Source organism: Streptopelia decaocto, assembly GCF_964273445.1.
Source record: "Streptopelia decaocto genome assembly, chromosome: 5".
In the NCBI taxonomy this organism is placed as follows: Eukaryota; Metazoa; Chordata; class Aves; order Columbiformes; family Columbidae; genus Streptopelia; species Streptopelia decaocto.
The window spans coordinates 22,500,216-22,521,641 of record NC_138659.1 but is presented as its reverse complement, the minus strand read 5'-3'; the positions used below and the strand labels follow the sequence as shown (position 1 = coordinate 22,521,641).

Here is a 21,426-nt window from a genome sequence, read left to right as displayed (position 1 = left end):
TGCTTGTCTGCTCAGTGCAGAACACGGATTGGCACATCCTCTGTGCTAGAAAAGAAGCTAGTGAGAATTTTCACTTCCATTGCCATAGCACAATGGCTACAGCAGCCAAAATACTAGCAACCATCTGAACAAGAACAGCAGGTTATTTCCCATGTTCCTGCAGAAAAGGTGGGATGGGAAATAAACAATTACTGCTTGAGTCACACTTCTCTCTGCGAACATTAAAGCTAAACACCACAATGCAAGACTAAGCTTACAGGCACAAGATAACCTTTGCAGACATTATTAATGTGCTACAAAAGAATGAAAATGCTGTCCTGTACAGAGAACCCCTGCAGGCCTTATCACGGGTACCTCTCATTGATATCAACAGGACCATGCCTAAGAAAAGGCTACAAACTTTGATCCACAAATAGGATCTAAAAATAACACATTTCACCATGGAAACAATTGTTCAGCTTAATTCTGTTACCTTTAAGATTGCAGCAGGAACTGCACCAGATACTTCACAGATTAGATAAATCACACACCTCAGTATTGCACATGAGGTTGAAGAGCTCAGTTTTGCCCAGTCTCAGTCACACCACCCCCCTGACCAGCGCTGAGGCTGGGTGAGCTGTCAACTAGCAATCTGAGCTCAAAAAGAGCACACCTGCAAGAGAACATTAGCCTGTACGGTATGGAATACTCAACGGTATTCCCAGGACCATTCCATTGCTCTGTTTCAGAGAAAGATTTTCCAGAAACACGATTAACCTCAAATTCCCCGTAGACCATCCTGTACATCCTCCTGCCTGCAGGGATCCTGTTCAGGTATCCCAGGCCTGTACGCGTTCATTTGCAGATCGTTTGCTGCAGCCAAAGCTTCCCTCGGCCTGAGCGCACCGCCGCGGGGCTTCGCCTGCATCCCGGCGGCTCCGACGCTCCGCGGAGCGCTGTCGTGAAAGAGTTAAGGCGGCCGAGCCCCCCGCCGCCCGCACCCCGCCGGGCCGGGCCCCTGCCCCCGCCGCCCAGCAGCCTCCTGACGTCAGCCCCGCGCACGGCGCAGGGACGCGCTAGCGGGCGGCGCGGGGCTCGGTGCGGCGGCGGGCGGAGGAGACCCGCGGCGGGCGGCTGCGAGCGGCCGCCGCCCGCAGCCCCCGCCAGCATGTCCGCGAAGGAGCGGCAGAAGGGCACAGTGACCAAGGACAGCGTCACCCTCCTGCCCTGCTTTTACTTCGTGGAGGTGAGTGGCCGCCCCCGCCGAGCGGGCCCCTGGGGAGCAGCCGCGGGGGTGGCGGGGCAGGCGCGGGGGGCTGGCGGCGGGCGCGGGGAGCGGCGCGGCCGGGAGCCTCTCGCCTTCCCCGCGGAGGGGGAGCTCGCCTCGGCACTGGTACCGCACTGCCTGATGCAAAAGCCCTCTGTGATGCTTCACCCTACTGAAATCAGCATCGAAGCCCCCCCCTAAGGTGCAGGCATGAATTAACCTCTTTTTTGCAGTCTTTTCGAGTGGGAATTCTTTCTAAGAATAACTCAGAAAATGGAAGGGTCGCTCAACTAAACGCTGCTACATGTACAGGAATCTCTCAGGAGGAAGACATGTTTCAAGAAGAGCTGGCTTCTAGGCGATCACCACTCACATGTCTTTGGTAGAATAAAAATCACATTTGTAAGGGAATGCTTAGGAAAATAGAAATGTTCTCAAAATAATAATCAGTGGTGTGTTTTTACTGACCCCTGGATTACATGCTGCTTCTAGCAGAGCTAAAAATGTCTGTTTTGAAAAATGGAATGAGGTTCTCGGCACATCTTAAAGAGCAAAACCTGCTATGGCTGCTCAGCTGGTAGCAGGTGAAGTTGCAGAGGCACTCGCTGCCTGGTGTGTCACTTGGAGGCATTTGGCACACCCTGGAAAGTACAGTCACTTACATACTTCTGTAAGATCATCAGTATACACAGTTTAAGCTTAAAGAAGTCAGTGTTATGTGAATTTGCTTCATGGCACAGCAGTAAGAGAGAGGTAAAAATGTTTTATGGATTGAGCAAAGTGTTTCAGGTGACCCCGCTCACAGGGAGGTGATAGAGGCACTTTGAGGCACCATGTAACTTACCTCAGAGACTGTTAAAATAACATGAAGAACTTAGTGGTAAAAAATGGTGTAAGTTAACTATAACTGGTACACTAGATAAAAACATAAAAATACATACAATACTTAATGTATAAAATATTAAAATATAAACACTGGTTGAAATATAAAGCAAAAATGTTCTTTCAGATGCACTTGAAGGGCTTTGCAGGTTCTCTGGGAGGCAGAAGGGGTCAGGTTGAAAAGGGATTTAGGTACAGTGGAGTGTCTCTGTCCCCTATGCTCCCTAAGCACCTAGACATGGTCAGGAGCCTGACCCAAAGTAAGCTGCACCAGCTGGAAAGCTTTGCAGAGGCTGGGTATATGGAAGCATCAGATGCAGCCTATCAATGTCATTAGGCCTGCTCAAGAAAAGCCTTTTGATGGAAGGTACTTACTGGGCCGTATATCTTACATTAGCTTTGCATAGGAGTGAAAGGTCAAGTGTGGAGATGCCCCCAAAAAAGAGCTTTCTCACCCTCTGTGCTATCTTTATTGCTTTGGGAATCCCAACAGGAAGGAGATTGCTGGACTTTAGCTTAGGTGTAATTCTACTTCAGGAAACGATGTGGAGATCCTGCAAGACATAGCTGCACTGTGCTGTTTGGTGGGCTGTGCTTTGGCATGAAGTAAGATGAGATGAGTACAAAATGTGTGCCTGCTGCTCAAAAGAGTTGCCTTATATAATATTAATTGCATACTTACAGTTCCCCCAGAAGCTCCCTGTAGCTCTTACAAGGAATAAGACAGGATTCTGTGAGCAGTGAAGAACTTGGGCTGAGCTCTGTGTACAGAGTCTGGTCTGGACTGGTGTGGACTCTTAAGACCTTCAGCAAGTCCTGTACAGCTAGATCTAACACCCAGCTGCTCTGAGAGGGAGTCAGAGTCCTCACTTAAGAGGATGGTCTCCTAATGAACTTTTAGGATTTCTACGTTATTCAGTCACAGGAGCAGAATCTAGAGGCTGTGCGAGCCCTCCTACACCAGGAGCAAGCTCTAATTATTGAACTGCAGACTTACAGCCCCTCTTCAACTGATGAACGTGTAGGTATGCAAAACAAGTAAAAGGAACATCAAGAGTAAAAAAACTGACTGCAATACACCTGAGCCTAAACATTGATTAGGACGCCCTTTGGTGAGTTATCAGCCTTCTCCCAATACACAGCAAGAGGATTTGAAACCATTTCCCACATTTCAGTTGACTACTCAAATCACTTGAAAGGGTGCCAACAATTCATGTGATATTTAGGAAGAAACACCTTGTGTTACTTGTGTCCAGCCAGCCTGCATTCACCCACGTGGGCACTAGTTCTAATGAGACTAATGAGAATGCTTTTCTAGAGCTTTATAACACAAGCAAATGCTAGTACTTCAACAGAATCAGGAAAAGGATGTGATGGCTTAGATTCATCTGTTGTGATGGGCTCAAGGAGAACCAAAGATTGAGTTGTACCTCATGAAAAGGGAATTAATTGAAGATAATTTAATTGCTATAAGAAGTTTGTAACTGTAAGGGATAGGGGAGTTACCCAGTGTGGCTGACTGGCCTTACTGTACAATATGGTTTTCATTTGTAAACAGGAGGCTAAGTTCCTAATGGGATTCAACAACAGATAACTACTTAAAAATAAAACTTACCCAATTTCATTAAGGCTCTCTGATTTTTAAAGCTTTTAGTTTCATGAATAGTGGTTGAATTAATGATGGGAAACAGGCTTTCAACCTCTCTCTGAATGCTGCCAATTCTTTAATATTTTTTTCTTCTGCCACTCATCACTTCTGCTTTCTCTGTCCCATTTATGGCAGATAGTCCTTCCCCATCCTGAATTGCAACAAAAAAAAATAACGCATTAAGTTTGCACCTTCAAACATGAAAATTAGTGTTCAAAAAAAAGTGCCATTTTTTTCTCTTAAATGCTAGACAAAAGGAAAGGCTTGGAGAAAAGGATGTTGGGCCAAGGGCAAAGTCAAATTCCTAAAGTGGTAGGAAAGGGATGAATTTATATTATAGAAATAAAATATACAGTTAAAAATGAAAATAATCTGCAATAACTAATATAATTCAGGCAGAAGAACAAGTAAAGATAGATTATCTGCTTCAGAAGGACCTCGTCTTCAGAAATAGCAGCAAACAAATACAGTTCTGACACTGAGGGTTTTCTGCTATGAAGCTTCTCAAGAATGTTTTATAAATGAGACTAGCTCCTGTAAACAAATGTGTTTGGTGGCAGCAACTTTCAGGATTTGATAAAATATGATTACGTAGAATGTATGCAGGCCAACTAATGTTAACTTCAAAAGAAATACTCTGGTCATTATTTTGGTTTCAGTCTAATTTAAGAATAATTCAAACTAGCAGATTTTACCAACAATAGAGTTAAAACATAAAACTAATATGCCCCTCTTAAGATCACTGTTACCACTAGAACTATTCTTCATTTACACAGGAAAAGCAAAAGGAGAATCGGGCTAGACCTTTGTTAGACATAGAAGTGAAAAGAAAATAGAAGAAAATGAAGAGATGTAGCTTCTGAAAAATGTGGATAGGTCATTCTCTAAAAACAATAGAGGCAAAAATGAGCATTATGAAGTGACTCAACACATTCTCAGTTACATATTTTCACATTTCATGTTTCGTAAAATAACTTGATGATTTATCCTATGTATCATAAGAATGTTTTAGAGGTTATTTTAACACACTCCTAAGAGCTGAATAGTTTTAGATTGCCTTGTGCATCAGGCTTACCTGAAGCATGTGGTCATCAGCACTGCGGGGCAGTTTGGCATGTTTTATTCCTAATTATGCTTGTGGCATTTTAGGGTTCTGTAGACTGTGGGTTATCTGAACTTCATTTGCATAGCTGAGAAAGACAAAACTTGCCATGAAAATTCATAGTCCCACTGGTCCAGTGGGAATTCATCTTCATGATACAAAGTCTACACTCCTCTGGGAAGTATTGAAAACGAGTATTCCTGGAATAAGTTTTGCTTTTTGTTAACTGCCTTTCTTTTCAGCATATTCAGAGTATATCATGTGTATATTCACTTTCAGAAGAAACACGTCCTTTACCATGAATCTGGAAAACTTGCAGGGTTATGTAGTTTCTGTTCCTGGCAGAATGGTCACACTTCAGAGGCAGGACAGACAAATACATTTCTTCTTGGTGAAGTAAAGACTGTCTTCACTCATGGTATCCCACTTCAGAAACTTCTGGTTTAAATCCTGGTTTCACAGAAGTTGCTATGAATTTTTCCTTTGACTTTTGTGCCACTGTTGCTTCATGCCATGCCCCAGATGTGGAAATGCAAAAAGCCAAGGTGTTGTCAATTTGAGTGACTCAATGCATACATTCTCCAGCTGAATTGAGTCCCTGCGGCACCACCTTCATCTGGTGGTTGCTTAACTTCCAGGGTCTAAAATCAGACACATTTCAGAGAATGTCCCTTGTTACGGTTAATTTTTTTCCTTACATCATCTTTTAGGCTCTTGTGTATGATGCATGCATACAGATAGCTGCTTTTTCTACATTTTCAAGAGCACAGCCAGGAGGTGATCACACCAGCGTTGTTTGGAAACACTTATTTCAGTACTTCAGTACTTATTTCAGCACTTATATTTCTTCTTCCCCAAAGGAACTGGAATTCTCACTAGCAGAAATCAAAGTTGTGTTGTCATTGTAGTACTCCAGGCTGCAAAACACAGGAGATCATCAGTTTCCATTGAAATAAGTGCATATAGAGAATGTTCACCGTGTCTCAGCACCAGATGCTTTATTTCATTTTGTTTCTAACATACACTAACAGAGCTAGGTTTGAAACATCAAATGTTTGTACACACCAATTGATACCTTGGTGACACTTCTCAGTCAGATCTGGAATTTTTTTTTAGCCTTTCAGCCATGCATGACCCCCACATTTAAATTATGCACTTTGTCACCTGCAAGTCATGGATAGGAGTGACTGCAAAAGGCACAAAAAGCCAAGGGAGAGAAGTGATTAGAATAAAAGTAGTGGGAGAATAGGCTGTAAGGCTATATCTTTCTTCCTAAGACCAGGATGTTTGGATCTACTGTAAGAGTTAAACTACACTGCTGTGTCTTGGAGGCACACTGTTGTCACATTTCTCTCTAGACAGGTTTTCTGTTATGCTTAAATTAGGCTGTGGAATGGGGGAAACAACAAAAAACCCCAACTGTAGAACATCAAATTGTCCCCATCCTGTGGAAGCAGCATAATACTTTCTAAATACATAGATTTTTCTCTCAAAAGAGTCAATCATGTGTGAGGGGAGAGGAAGAAGGAGAAACACACTTAACAGTCTGCTCATTGAGCTGACTTTGGCATGTGACTGACTCACAGAGGGCAGATGTCAGATTCATTTATAACAGTGCACTAGAGACCAGCATCCCCAAAATATTAAGGGGCTATCTGAGGGTTGAGGAGGCTGCTACGCATTCAAAGCAGCTGTGTAATTATTTGGCCGAGTGATCAACCTTGCATCCTCTACATCAGTTCTGTGCCTATAGAAGAGACATACAGCCTGCATACTACCAGCTTTTAGCAAAAGATGAGCAGAAAAGGGGAACAAAAAGGGAGGTGTCAAGCCTGTGCCAAGACTGTCGTGGGAGAAAAAATGCAAATGCCACATGTTAGATCTCCCTCTGAGTTTGGCTACTTAGTTGGCAGGTGTAGAGTTTGAGTAGTCCATAGTGAAACAAGGCCCTTTCCAACCCTGGACCATCCTCCTGACCTAATACCCCAGTAGCAAAAGGAAGCTTGAATGCATTATAAAGTAAAGGAGATTAATTTTTCAAAATGATTACCTTTTCCAAAAGTAGAAAAAAAATTATGGCTCTCTGATTTTCTTCTCTCATTTTTAAAGATCTGTTACTCTGCGGTCAAAACTAATAAATGACAGCCTATTGTGGAACCTTAGATACACAGGAGCTGAGCTGTTACAAACATTCTATCTTGACTGATGATCTTGTCACTTAAAAGTTCAGTTTGTAGGAAAGGAGTTCAGAAGTGGCAAAACAGCATGGGAGTGAGGCCCTGGAGAAGGGTTGGCACCCACACAGTTTTTTGAATGTATGTATGGAAACCCATGTGTTTTAGAGAGTAGAATAAATTGTAGTATTGTGTAGGGATTGGCAGTTTTGGCCCATAGAGATGGGGTTTTTGAGGAAATTTCTATCTGAAGTTTGGTGACACTCTGGTCAAAAACCAACCACCCTCTTTTGAAGTGTTGCTGTTCTTGATTTGCCATAACCTTGCAGCAGGAGCATAAGCTTCATAATCCAGAGTAGATGCAATATGCTAAATCTTACTGTTTGTAGTTATTCATTGATTATAGCTAATTATTGATTTAATTAATAATCATAATTAACTGTAATAATAATTAATATAGAGACTCATCAATTACTTTTGAAGTCACACTGGAAAGAAATGTATTAATGGTGTTTATTGTGTTGTAAAATTTATGTGTAAGGATTTGCTCTCTACTTAAGCATATATACTTAATTAAATTGAAATATTTTAAAAGTAGTTTTAGATTATTCCTGGTTGAGAATTTTTTTAAAACAATTTTTATTCTGTTAGTTTTTCCATGTCAAAATGCTTGCTTCACATACATTTCTCAAAAAAAAAAAAAAATAAAGCACTTTTAGGATTACCATGCATTCAGTTTGACTTTGAGATTTCTGAAATAGGAACTTTATCACTGATTTATCTGTTCTATTTTTGGTCTTACACATATTGAGAGGTTTTCTTTTAAGATTTGGCAAAGGATCAAGAGGTTTGAGGAATTGCATTAAGATATCTGTTGTATTTCTAAAGCTAAACTCTTAACTGGCAGTCACAGAACAATTTGATTAAACTCTAAAATCAATACTGGAAATACGGATAACTTAATTTTCCAAAATGTTAATGATAATAGATTTCAGTGACACCTGGGATTTGAAATTAAACTGTGAGTTGAAATTAAATCCAACAGTGTTAAATCTAGGAGAAGACTGACCATCATCCCATATCTCTGCAATTAATTTCCACAGAACTTAGACAATGGTGAGATAAAAATCGTTTACAGAAAAGACAAGTTCCTTACAGTTTTGGGCCACATAAAACCAGCATCCAAGAAAGGAACAAGAAGCAGCAGAAACTGAAGTCCAGAGATAAAAGCAAAAAGCCTTTATACAGATACAAATTTTAGGCTTCTGAAAAGCCTGAATGCCTTCTCTTAAAAGCCTGAGGCATTTAAGAATTAAGTTTAGAACATTACAAAAAAAAAATCTACAAGCCTGACTTTTAGGTCAAGCAAGTCCCCTGCTCTACAGCCATGCTGTGCTTAGCACCATCTCCCAGAAGTCCTCATGCAGCCCAGTTTGCAATGCACTTGAGCTTGTGCTTGATCTTAATCCCAGCCCTGCACAGCAGCCTGGCTGAGGCTGAAGATACAGCACTGGTGTAGCTAAGCAAGAGCCACGGTGAGGAGCCCACAGGTTCTTAAAAACAAGAGAAAATGGCAGAATTTGGGCTGACCATTTCGTCTTCCTGACCTGTTTCTGGAAGGTATTCAGTCATAGTCATGGCCTCAGTATTGATTCCTGTCAGGATAAAAGAGGCCTGTCCTCCTTCCATTCTCTCCTGTTTTTTTGTGAATCTCACAGCAGAGTGTAACAGGACAACAGCCAGGGCAGTTGAAAGCTGCAATCTCTGTTCGTAGGTGGCTAAGAATAGGAACACCTTGTCTCCTCCAACCCACCGCAGCCCTGTTTTTTGTCTCATCCATCTGTTGTGCCTTGTCATTTAGACCATGAATTCTTTGGCACAAGGACTGACATTTATGATACATTTTAATAGAATCTTCCACAATGCCACAGCCTTGCACATAGTTAATAAATAGACCATTCTTCTCCCAAGCATTTGGCTGTTATTTTTTCCATGAGAAGAAACCAACGGCATTCATTAGCTAACTCTTTGAGGCAGTCCTGTTTATTTACTTGGTTGCTTAGAAAGATGCCCTGATTCCCAGAAAACAAGAGAAACACCAAGAGGCAGCTCCCGTGCTCAGGAATTCCTTGTTTGCTGTGAAAGAGTTGCAGAATGACCTAAGGACCTAAGAATTTCTTGGCCATCCAAGTCTAAAAATACGAAAGATCCAAATAGCACATCAGGCATCTCTTAACCCTTTTTGACAGATGAGCTAGTCATACTACCTTTATTCTGCATCTAGCTGATTGTGCCTTGACTTCCTCTGAAAGCTACATACATATTCCTTCTCTCCTTTCTGCCTATCTTCTATACAGGCAGGTAAAGCTAATCAGTTCCACAGCCCTTGTATTTGCATCCAGTCTCAAGGAAAATCACTCAAGTCATTCTGGCCAGCACACTGAGCAGTGACTTCAGTATTCAGCTACAATTATAAGAGAGGCATTTCATTTTTCACCCCACTTAGCCTGACTGAAATATAGCCAAGGCTAATCAGTTTTGTAACCCATATTTAAAAAGTGTCTGCTGGTAGCCACCAATACAGCCCAATGCACCACCACCACAGCATCTGGATATGAGTTCACAATAAGAGATATTGCCTGTAGTGCATTTTAGCAAAGCAAAGTGAGGTCACATAACTGCAACCTGCAAAACGGATTCAGATATTTGGGTATGTGACACTCCATGGTTGCAATCTCACAAAGCCCCTGGATTTTAAGATGTTATAATATTCTCCTGAAGATAAATATGGAGTCCTTGCTTAGTTAAGTGCTGGCAAATATAAGGATTAGATGTATAACTACAGTTTTAGAGAAAGGGAATTTATGGAAGCTACTGATTCCCAGAGAGTTTTGAATTATGTTTGTATCCAATTGCATATTCTTCCAAGGTAAGAGAGAAACTGGGGCAGGAGGGGGTGCTAATTTGTTGCTTTTCTTGAGCCTCACTATCTATCTGCATGGTGTCATTTAGGAAACCATCAATATCTGATTGCTACTGACTTGTCTGTAATGCTTGCAGATAGAAAGTGGTTTTAGTGAAGCTTTGATTATGTGGAAATTCTCCAAGGGGAGGGAGCACCCTGAATTATAAACCTAGGGCTCTGCAGGGACCCTGTGGAATAGTAAAGTTAAGGGTCCTACATTTTAACTCAAGACCAAGCAGTTCAGTGTTTCATATGGAACAAGAGGGTGTGTGCCTGGTGGAAGGCCATAGACAAGTCAGTGCCCCAGATACTGAGCCGTCCAGAGGACAACCTTGTGCTGTTTAGGGATCCAGACACTCCAATAAGATTCTCCTGCTAAGGCTCGGCCTTCCACTGCCCCATTTGCAAGACCTCTGCTGTCATACCAGACCTGTATTCCTGCATTACAGAGGGAGTGATGTGGAGGAGTTACAGGTGCAGGATAAGAGATGAAGCATATGCTGGTACTGAAGACATCACGGCTATAAACAACTCGCCCAATGGTTGCATAAAGACATGCAGAACTGCAGCTGGCAAAACTGATTTTAGGGGTAACAAACAGTACAAAGAACAAGCATCCAACATATGTAAACCATGCTGAGTATAGTAAATTGGGAGGTAATGTGAAAAGACAGACTAAAAGAGAAAGAGCAAGTGTAAAAGTGTATTAGCACCAAAGTGGTTCCTAGAGTGAGGAAGAATCACCATCAACATCATACTGCTCCTTGCAAATTATTTGGGATGCACTACACTAGAGTCATAAGTAGCCCATTTAATACGGAGTAACTACTTGTTGCTACTACATATGGATCTAAAAATCATGCAGACTTTTATCATACAGAGGTAGATGAAAGTAAAACAAATTAGGCATAGCCTGGTATCTAAGGTCATTAGAAAAACTGCTGTTACAGTTAAACCAAATGAAAACAAAGCTCCAGGCACAGCTAGACAAGTAGAGACAAAGCACCTGGGTTGGGGGAACCCCTGGTATCAATACAGGCTAGGGGATGAAGAGACTGAGAGAAGCCCTGTGGAGAAGGACTTGTGGATACTGGTGGGTGAAAGACTGGACTTTGGGCCAGGACCAGCACGGCTTCCATGCATAGGCTGTATCATATGACCAGTGACAAATTGTGCTGGCACTGTGGGTCCTGGGTAATCTTAAGCCTCACAAGTAAACCAGGAGCACCCCAAAACAGCCCCAGGAGCAATCACAGCATATCCTACAGAAGAGTGATGGGCAGTCTGAAGAACCGTTATCTCCCACCTCGGAACTCCTCTCACAGCCATCTATTCTTTTGAGTTCTTTCCAGTATGTGACATATGTCTTGTGGATCTTGACCAGAAGGAAGATTTATTACATATCCCATCAGTTCAGAGAAGTTATTGTACTACCGAATGCTATTTTGGTTTGTCCCATGCTACTTAACAAACTGGAGGTTTTCAACAATTATTTTCCTCCTTACAAGATCTCTAGCTCTTTACATCCTTGTTGAGCTCTTGGGAAGAGAGATCATTTTTTCTCATGCTTGGACAACACCTAGCTCAATACAGAAAAATCTTTTAAAATATTAATAACATTAATTATTATTAATAGCTAAGTTCTATGGCTTTAAAAATGTTTGGAACTTACAGTTTAAGTAAATAACAGTGTTTGTTTGTTCATTTGTTTTTTTATAAATAAACCCCAAATCAAGCCTTTTCAGCAGCTATGCTGATTATTGTCCTGACTTTAAAGATTCTAAGCTAGAGTTGGTTACTTGGGTCAAACTCTACATTTACAGGTCTAAATTACAAACTTATCAGGGATCTTTCTCCACTACCCAACCAAGGAAGTAAGAGTATGAAGACTTACTAGTCAAGATATGGGAACTGAGGTTGGGGGTTTTATTATTCTAATTAGGAAGAGGAAAATTCCTATTCCATTTTGTAATTAAAACAATACACATTCTACTACCTAATTATATTTGACATTTTCAAGGTGTTGGGAGCTGAAGTCTATAATTACAGAATGACTGCTGCCTTAAGCAGAACACTCCATAAATATTCATATATTAAATAGCCAGATACACTATTTAGAAGATTTTAGAAGTGTTTGCTTTTTTTTTTTTTTTAAAGACAGATTTTATATTTGTATTTTTAAAAAGATAGGAAGAAAAATGTCCTGTGGGATCCAACATACTGTATATAGCAAACTGACTATAAACCTATTCATTAGTATTGTAAGCAGTTACATTGGAGATTCATAATCCTTTAGAATTATTTCTTTTCTTTTAGTAGAATGGCTAATTACAGACAGAAATAATATGGGAGTCCTGTAGCAAAGTCATAAGACTTTGCAATTCTTACCATTCCTTGACTTCGTAATTAACAATAAAATTACAGCTTGCATACAGTAGTTTAAAAAAATAAAAGTTATCCACCTATGTTATTTATTGTCTCATAATAAAATATCACCTTGTATATTACCTATATTTGATAGTTCAGTACTGCCATTTAAAGCAGTTGCCTGCCTAAGAATACCACAATCAATGGAGAGGCAGACTTGCTGGTAATGCAGAGCCTGTTGTTCAAGGAGAGGCTTTCCTTTTCTTGACATGAGAGAAATGGAAAAATACATAATGAAGATGAAACTCAGAGTGCAAGATCTGCCTACTCTGTGTTTCCATCCTAGGAAATGAACCTCTGGGGACATCTACATAAACGGGCATAATTTCTGAAAAGAAGCGCAATAGGCACTTTGCCTATTTTGTCCATTTAGCTCATTGGAATACGTTTGTGTCCTGTTATGTTTCGCCCTGTGGGATCTGGACCCTGGCTAAGTCATTAGGTGTGATTTTCAAATAGTTAATAATAAAAGACATTGCAGATATTTCAAGAGTTAAATGCTGTGCAGAAGTGAAGTTGCAATATGTGAGAGTTCAAATGCTGTGCAGAATTTCAGTGTCCCAGGAAGAGCAGCAGAGTCTTGGTGCAAGCTCCCCACACACCAGGGCAGCGTGCACTTTGCCAGCCTTCTGGTCAGGAGCCCTCTTACCCCCAACAGCTCCGCAGTCCCTGTGCAGGCAGGTGTGGAGAGGAGGGCACCCAGTCCCACAACAATCTTAATTATTCCCAAAGTATGAAGACCAAAGGCTTCTTTCATCCCTGCACATCCCTAGAGTGACTAGAAACAGTCTAGCCCATGTTGGCTAATCGTGCTGCTTGCATTCTAGTCAATGGGGGACTGCATCTGGACAGAAGTGAGAAGTAGCATTAGATCATGCAGCCGCCTAAAGAACTGGATGCAGTTAGATGGTATATAATTATTCCATACATATTATATGACAGATTATATTATGGTTATATATTATGTATTCACATGATATGTATTACATACTGTGTATGTTATATGCTATACATAATATGTATGTGTAATATAGTACGTGAGTGCAAATGTACATGTATCTTCGGGTTATATACATACACACTTACTGAAGTAAACTTACTAGATGCCTTGTGTTATTTTTGTAGTGCTCATAGCACTTAGGGATGCCAGTACCTATTCCTTCCCTTTCTGCACAATCACAGCCTCTGTACTAGGTGACATTACAATGTGATCAATTTGAACACAGATACCCAGACAGCCAAAGTTATCCCATTCTACACCTCCTGCAGATTTTGCTGAGAACACTTTGAAGATACAACTCACGCTCTTCAAATACACCCTTCCCATCAAAGATAAGCTGTTCTTTGCAAACAAAAACTAAGTCACCTTAAAAAATGTTTCAGTGAAACTCAGCTAGAACTCTCCTTTAAACACCCACAATTAGATTTTATGCATCAAAAGGTCTGGATTTTAAAAGCCCAACATTTAAAAACCTGAAGATGATGGGTTAATACAGGAAACCATTGTCCCTCTGCCATATATAGCAGGTTTTATTCATCATTTTTTCCAGTATGCCTATTTATCCAGTTTTACCTCTGCTTTTTTTATTCCATTGTAGAATGGGATGAATGATATTGATTTTAATCAATCAATTATTTTTGTGAATGTGTACTGAACACTACAAGAACAATAGAATCTAAGTATGCCTGAAATTATATATTTTTCATAACGTGAGTTGCTTCATGTAAAAGGTGAGGGTATTTTTTTCTGAAGAGATGTGATACAGCCTTATCAGAAGATTTTTATTATTTTATCTAAGTGAATCTATTTAGTAGTTGCGAGCTTTTACTTTTCAGCTGCAGCTAACAGTGAACAAAAGTTAATGTGACAGACATCTTGAAAAAAAAAAAGCAAAGGAAGCAGATAGGTGGTTTACATCACATTATCTGTAGGTACCTTTATTGCAGTAGTGACACGGAAGGAGTCCTTGCATCTCAGTGGAGGAGCATGCAGTTGTTCTAATGTTGCCTTGTTCAGTGAGGACTCTGGGAAATAACAAACAAAAAACATTTCTGAGCATTTACTAAGAGGGTAAGGAGAATAATCACATGATTCTGGTCACCTCTGAATGCCCCTGGGGTCAGGGCTGCCCTCTCTGTTCGCTTCTAAACCAATGGCTTCAGAATCCCTTTTTGCTATTTCTTCTCTTAAACAACTTCTGTCCACTGAGGTTTCCTAGTTGAATCTGTACTTTCAGGAGCTGGTGGCAAGCTGGGGTGAATTTATCCCCAGAGGGGCCACCTTCACTCTTAATAAATTACTGGAAGTAATTGCAAAGGGTAAAATCACTAAATAGCTAGAGGATAAAAGAATTGTAACCATAGTCGTCATGGCTCTACACAGACTGGGTCTTGCCAAAGTTAATTGCTTTTTTGGTAGAATTGCAAAATGAATGTATGAAGGCAGAACACTGTATTATCACATATTTAGATTCTAGGGAAGCACTGGATACTGTTTTTCATTAACTCTTACTTTGAAATGTAATGCAAGCTGCCTTTGATGTAAACACTGTCATATACATGACAGAGAGTTGCTAAAGGACCAAAAAGAGTGATGACAAACAGCAGAATGCTGAGGCCCCATGTGGGAGACTGCAGTCCTGGTACTTCCTTTAAAAAGAAAATAATCAAAGTTTGTCTTTTAATGATTCATAGATGAAAAGGCTAAATTATGTGAGCTGAAGGTTGGATTCGGTGTTTTAACGAGCTTTGCAAAAGCAATGGTATCCATTTCCAAATAGTAATTTGTTGCTTTCTTCTCTTCTAGTTGCCCATATTGGCATCTTCTGTTGTTAGCCTCTATTTTCTTGAACTTACTGATGTCTTCAAGCCAGTTCACTCTGGATTTAATTGCTATGACAAGAGTCTGAGTATGCCATACATTGAACCTACACAAGAGTCTGTTCCCTTCTTGATGTTGCTTAGTCTGGTTTTTGCTGGACCATCAATTACGGTAAGTTTGAGGTGCCACTGTCACTTATTAAAGATTTTTAACAGAGTTTCAGTTGTCATAAAGAAAATAGCTCCTTTCTTTTCACTTAGGCTGCAGTGTCATCCAGACGAATTACCCTAGGGTTTTAAATTCATCTTCTATTCTTCCATAACCGAAGGAGACACACCTGTAAAACATTCCCTGTAGCACTTCATCTGTTCCCACTATCCTGTGTTCAGTTTTGTGCCCTTCATTACAAGAAAGACATTGAAGTGCTAGAGAGAGTTTAGAGGAGGACGGTGAAGCTGGTGAGGGGTCTGGAGCGCAAGTCTGGTCAGGAACAGCTGAGGGAACTGGGGCTGTTCAGCCTGGAGCAAAGGAGGCTGAGGGGAGACCTTATTGCTGTCTACAACTACCTGAAAGGAGTTTGTAGCATGGAGGGTATTCGTGTCTCCTCCCAAGTAGCAAGTGATAGGACAAGATGAAATGGCCTCAAGTTGTACCAGGGGAGGTTCAGATTGGATATTAGGAAAAATTTCTTCACTAAAATGGTTGTAAAACACTGGAACAGGCTGCCCAGGGAAGTTGTTGAGTCACTATCCCTAGAGGTGTTTAAAAGACATGCAGATGAGGTTCCTAGGGACATGGTTTAGCAGTGAACCTGACAGTGTTAGGTTTAATGGTTGGACTCAATGATCTTAAAGGTCTTTTCCAACCAAAATGATTCTGAGATTCTATGAAATCTAAAGACTTTACCTTTATATAAATACTAGAGGGAATTCAGTGTGTGTGATTTTAGGCAGCTGAGATAGGAGCCTTATTCTCACACCACTGCTGTTTGGCAAATAAAGAGAAATTCACCTTGAGTGGGTGATTCCATACACCTGAAAAGCTGAATCAACCTTCTGAAAGGGTCTCTTCTCTCCCCTGACAGCAATGATGGCACATCTCAGTTCGATACTTCTCCAAGGCCAGCTGCAAATGTATCTCTGCTGCCTGCTCCACTGAATTCCCTTAAATTCAGCCAGTTCATTCCTTTTATAATACTAGCCAATTTGCAATTACAAATTCTATAAAATGTGATGCTCATATAAAAATCATGAAGTGCTGTTCTCTCTTTGCTTTCCAGGATGTTTGGTTTTTATTTGTCTTTTTTTAAACTGAACTGTTCTTACCATGTTTGATTTTGGTTGCTTTAGAAACCATTTTTGAAGGATTTTACACAACCATGAAGCTAAAAATTGTACTAGTTTAGGAACTAGGAGCTAAGAGTCTCAGCATTCCTGTTGCAGACGCTTGCAGTGAACACCAAATACTGTGATAAATCCAAAACTTGTTGGTATTGCAGTGGCTGGGTTTCTTAAATTCAGACAGTTTCTGAGAACAACGAAGTGGTCTTTCCTGAAACAACCATAGAAGGAATCTATATAGGGTCACTTGGGCCACAGTAGAGGGGTAAAAGCTGATTTTTACTTCAGAGAGTTTATGTAAAGCCTAGGTAATATCAAACACCTTTATTGGAGATGAAAGGTCTCCATTTCATTACAGAGCGTTTACTGAGGGCTTTGGTTACAGCTAAATTATTTCAGCATCGCATGAAATTTTGCAGTATAAAACATTATTCCTGCTTGAATCAGTCTCCCACCAGCAGTACAGACAATTAACCAAAACCACCCCATGTGAGAAACTCAGACCCACACTTAAGCATGCCTATAAAACATAAGATTGGTAAAGAAAGTAAACGCTGAAGCTTCAAAGTACAACTGCTTTAAAGCTTCAAGCCTTTGAAGGTGTAGTTCATTTGTATAAGCATGAGCACAAATGTGGTGCTTCCAATAGTTGGAGAATGGGATCCAAATACACAACCTTCTTTAATAAAAGGCACTGAAGATGGTGTAGAGCATCAGCTCTTTATTATTCAATACCACTTGTGCAGTAAAAAACTAGGGATTTTTGTCCAAACCTTTGCATTTTCTTTGGAAAAACAGGCCAATGAAACTCAATACAAAAAGATTACAATTATGCCATTGAAGAGTTTAAATTATATAATTTAGTTTTCATTAACACTTCAAAGAATTACACACTTTATAGAGCCTGTAAAATATAGAAAAGCAAGCATGAGCTATGTGAGGAACTGAGGATCTCCAGTAACACGGCATATGGTAACCTCTGTCTGCAGTTCAGGTACTTACTGCAGTATGAGGCAGAAGTTCATCAAGACTCAATAAAATACATGTGCAATTAAGCCACATTTTAAATATTACCAAAGAGTGTAAATAAGAAAAAAAAAATGAAAAAGCAGGGGGCAGAAGACAAGCTAATTGCAGTCTCTATCCCTGCTTAAAGTCTTGTATAAATATTAGAATAAGACTTAATGTTTTCCTAAATTATTTTTGTTGATATACTCATTTTTTCCCAAGACTGGAGAACATACTATATCTATTCACCTTATAGGATTTTTTTTTTTACAACATATTTAGCATTTTGTAATTTATTTTGCCAAGCCATTATTGCAGGAGGACCTGTGTGGATTTGGGGTTTTATGGGTTGTTTTTTTCATTTGGGTAGGGGTTTTTTTGCTCAATATTAGTGACCAGCAACTGCTTTTAACAAGGTCTCTTCCACATCCCTGAAGTGCTACAGAAAATTACTACCTGTATTATTGACAGATGTCTTATGGCATAGATGAAATTTTCTACATGTATTCATAAAGGACAGGAAACTTCAGTGTGGAACAACTGGACTTGTACAAAATTGCCAACATGGATATTTTTTGTCTGGGATATAGATGTACCTGAATTGCAACACCATTTCCATTTACTTCAAAGAACTCTGAATCTGATCCTCTGACATATTTTCTCTCTAGTTGCTCAATCAAAAATGTTAGGACCAGTTATTTAATTATATCAGTGTAGGTTCAAACTCTTACCAGCCACTGACCAAAAACCTAAAGTTAACACCAATGTGCTTTCTAACAGAGGTCACCAGGAAATTAGACCACATTGATGTGGGAAGTCAATTTGCAAGGAGAGAAATCCACTGCTGGCAGTTTCAGTCCTTCTGCCTCCTCTACTGCTGGAGCTTATTTCCTTGGAAATACAAGCTTCTGAATTTTCCTTGACATAAGCCTTGCTGTTTCCCTATTTTTTCTTGTATCATACAAGCTAATCCATGTCTCTGGTGGTTCTCCCTGTGCCAGACATTCCTTAGAGCTTACTGAAAAACTATTAGAGTTTCTCTGTATTTTATGTTTGAAATACTTCAGATTTCTCTGGGAAAAGTTTTAGCTCTAAATTAATCAAATGAAGACAGATAATAGTGACCACAGTTCTCATCTAATTAAAATTCCTTAAATAACCCTTACCACTAGCTTTTCCATGTAATGAGACTTCAGTACTTCATTTTTTTCTGGCAAAGAAAGGAAACCAAATTATTAAATCTTTAGCTAAAAAGAGTTAGACTAAGCTTGTCCATTGTTTCTCCCTTCTCCCAGGGTGAAGGGTCTGAGCATGCACAAATTTCACTAGTAATTAGAGCAGATTCAGCATAATTCAGATGCTTGAGCCCTCAATGTATTGTAAGCTTTGTGCATTGCACATATTAGTTTTCAATGCATCTGTGGATAGACAAGTTGAATCTCCTCTTAGTGCTGAGAACTGCCTCAGTAATTTCAATATTTCAGCCCAATCCTTATTCTGAACTCTGTACAAGCCCTGTACAGATTTCCAAGTTGTTGTACTCTTTAACAGGGAAAACAATCTAACCTCTTTGTTTGTATTCTAAACTCTTGTCTAGGGCTTCAGTCATAATCCATTTTGCTTGGTGTGGTCAGAGGGACCACAAGGACAGAAAGAACTTTTCCTGCTGCTGTTAATCTGGTTAAAACCCAAGCCAAATTAAACAATTACTGAAGAGCAGGCTGCCATATAATTAGAAGCTGCTAGGGATTGCTAGGCTTGAGGCCAAGACAGAGTGCTAAAACTACCTCAGGAGCACAAAGATATTGTGTTGGCTCTAGATTATTTGAGAAGTGAGATTTTTCTAATTACTATTTTTTTGTTGAAGAAGCATCACATTTCAGCTGTGGATCAAGACGCGGATTCCACTGAGCACTGTATACACACACGAAAAAAGGTCTCCTTCCAACTTTATGCCAGTTTCACTTAATTTCAGTGCCGTCTTCTTGCCTGCCCTCATTCAGGCTAAGTGGGCATTACTGAATATTTACGTATTGATACAAATCTTTTAAAGGCGAGTACACGTCAGTGGATGACATTGGTTTTGGCATTATAACTATGCCCTTTAAATTCAATCAGTGTCTTCTGAGTAACTGCTGCCTTTAATTTAATGGCTCCTTTGTCATTGCAGATAATGATAGGAGAAGGAATTCTCTACTGTTGCCTGTCCAAAAGAAGAAATGGGATTGGAACAGAGGCCAATATTAATGCAGGAGGATGCAACTTCAATTCATTTCTTAGAAGAGCTGTCAGATTTGTTGGTGGGTTTTCAACATGAGTCACAAAGAAAAGCTTTCCATATACATTCAGTTCTCACCATGCAGGTTTCCTTCTCTGAAACAGCCTTTCAGAACAGGGCAGGGCTGCCCCTGGCATAGATCTTTTTCTGCCAGAAAATGCTGGAAGGAACTGTCAAACAGAGCGACAGAGCAGTCCCATACTCAGTAATGCAGCATCTACACTATCCATTTTCCTTCTCCTCTCCTGTACTATTGTCAGTGTTTCTAAAGGAATAATTTGCTTTTCCTTCTCTGCCCACCTTGAGCTGGCTTCCTTGCAGTGGTTTCAGTGCATAGTTTCCCCTGCCTGTCTTCAGTGTATCATGAGGATTCAACCCACCTGACATAGTATTCAGCATGACAGTAAAAACTTGTCAGAAACTGTCAGGAGATTTGACATTATTTTTCTGGGATGTGTTTATCTACCTCTTGAAAAAGGGCTGGAATCTGGCAACCTAATGATAGAGAGGAACATGTTGAATTGTTTTACTTTGTTTTAATTTTCATTTATGAAAATGGAACTTGAAAAGGCAGCAGGACTTTGTTCCTTTTCTTACAGTTAATTTCCTCTGCCAAAGAGTGGCTAGAGGAAAGGCTTTCTCTGTTCCAGAAATCTGTCATTAGAAAGGACAGCCTAGGCAAAGACAACCTGCAGGACAGTGGACTGAAAACCTGATGGGAGGACTATTCACTAGGTTTCTTAGTGCGGCAAGCAGGGAGGCAATGACAGGAGAGATTATACAGTCTGTGACTCTTAAGGGCAGCAGTGAGGAGTAAAGCCAAGGGGATGGCAGGTTACAACATCAGCAAGGAGGACTGTAAAGACACCCCGTGGTTTCCACTTCTGTATGACATCCCATTCCATCACCAAAAAACACAAGCTCAAAGATGCATGAATTCCATTCTTGATTCATGCTCTGAACTTGCAGTTTCTTTCCTATTTTAATGACTTTAGCATTCTTCAATTTTAATATTAAAAATAAATGCATATGAATATGAGTGGAGAATTAGAGGTAAATCTTTAGGGGAAAACCAGTTGAAAATGCTCAGTAAAACAATTGCATTTACTTCAACTGCCTTGTGAATTTGACGTTATTAACCAGATAGAAACATTGATCACTTACCAGAAAGACTTAAATATTTGGACTTGTGGCAAGGACTTGGTACTCAAGAAATATCAGAGGTGTAAAGACAGCCAGAGTTATTGCCAGCTGATGAGTCCCTGGTGGAAAAAAGAGAACAGGTCCTCAGAGCAGGGATCTAACGGACAGCCGTCCATGTTTTCAAAAGCCTGTATCCCAGTGGGCAAGTCCAAGGACTGGTTGAGTACATGTGCTCAGTTCCAATAGATGGCTCTCCTTTAGTCAGTTCAGAAAACTGCTTCCCAAACTGAAAGAGCTCCAGTGTAGTTCACTTTTATGAAAAGATGATGGAGGTCATCATGCCATCAAAATGAAATGTATCAACAGGAGGAAAACAAGCATAAATAATTTCT

General features: G+C 40.2%; 1 protein-coding gene across 1 annotated transcript in view; it reads left to right on the top strand.

Moving 5' to 3' along the window:
* Window positions 1-1,147: 1,147 nt before the first annotated feature.
* PLPPR4 (phospholipid phosphatase related 4) overlaps window positions 1,148-21,426 on the top strand; it is a gene marked incomplete at both ends in the record, with an annotated part of 30,333 nt that continues 10,054 nt past the window's right edge. Inside the window, 3 exons of the mRNA XM_082053636.1 lie at window positions 1,148-1,225; window positions 15,251-15,436; window positions 19,784-19,913. Of these exons, the coding sequence (XP_081909762.1) occupies window positions 1,148-1,225; window positions 15,251-15,436; window positions 19,784-19,913 (394 nt within the window). The remainder of the gene's footprint in view (window positions 1,226-15,250; window positions 15,437-19,783; window positions 19,914-21,426) is intronic.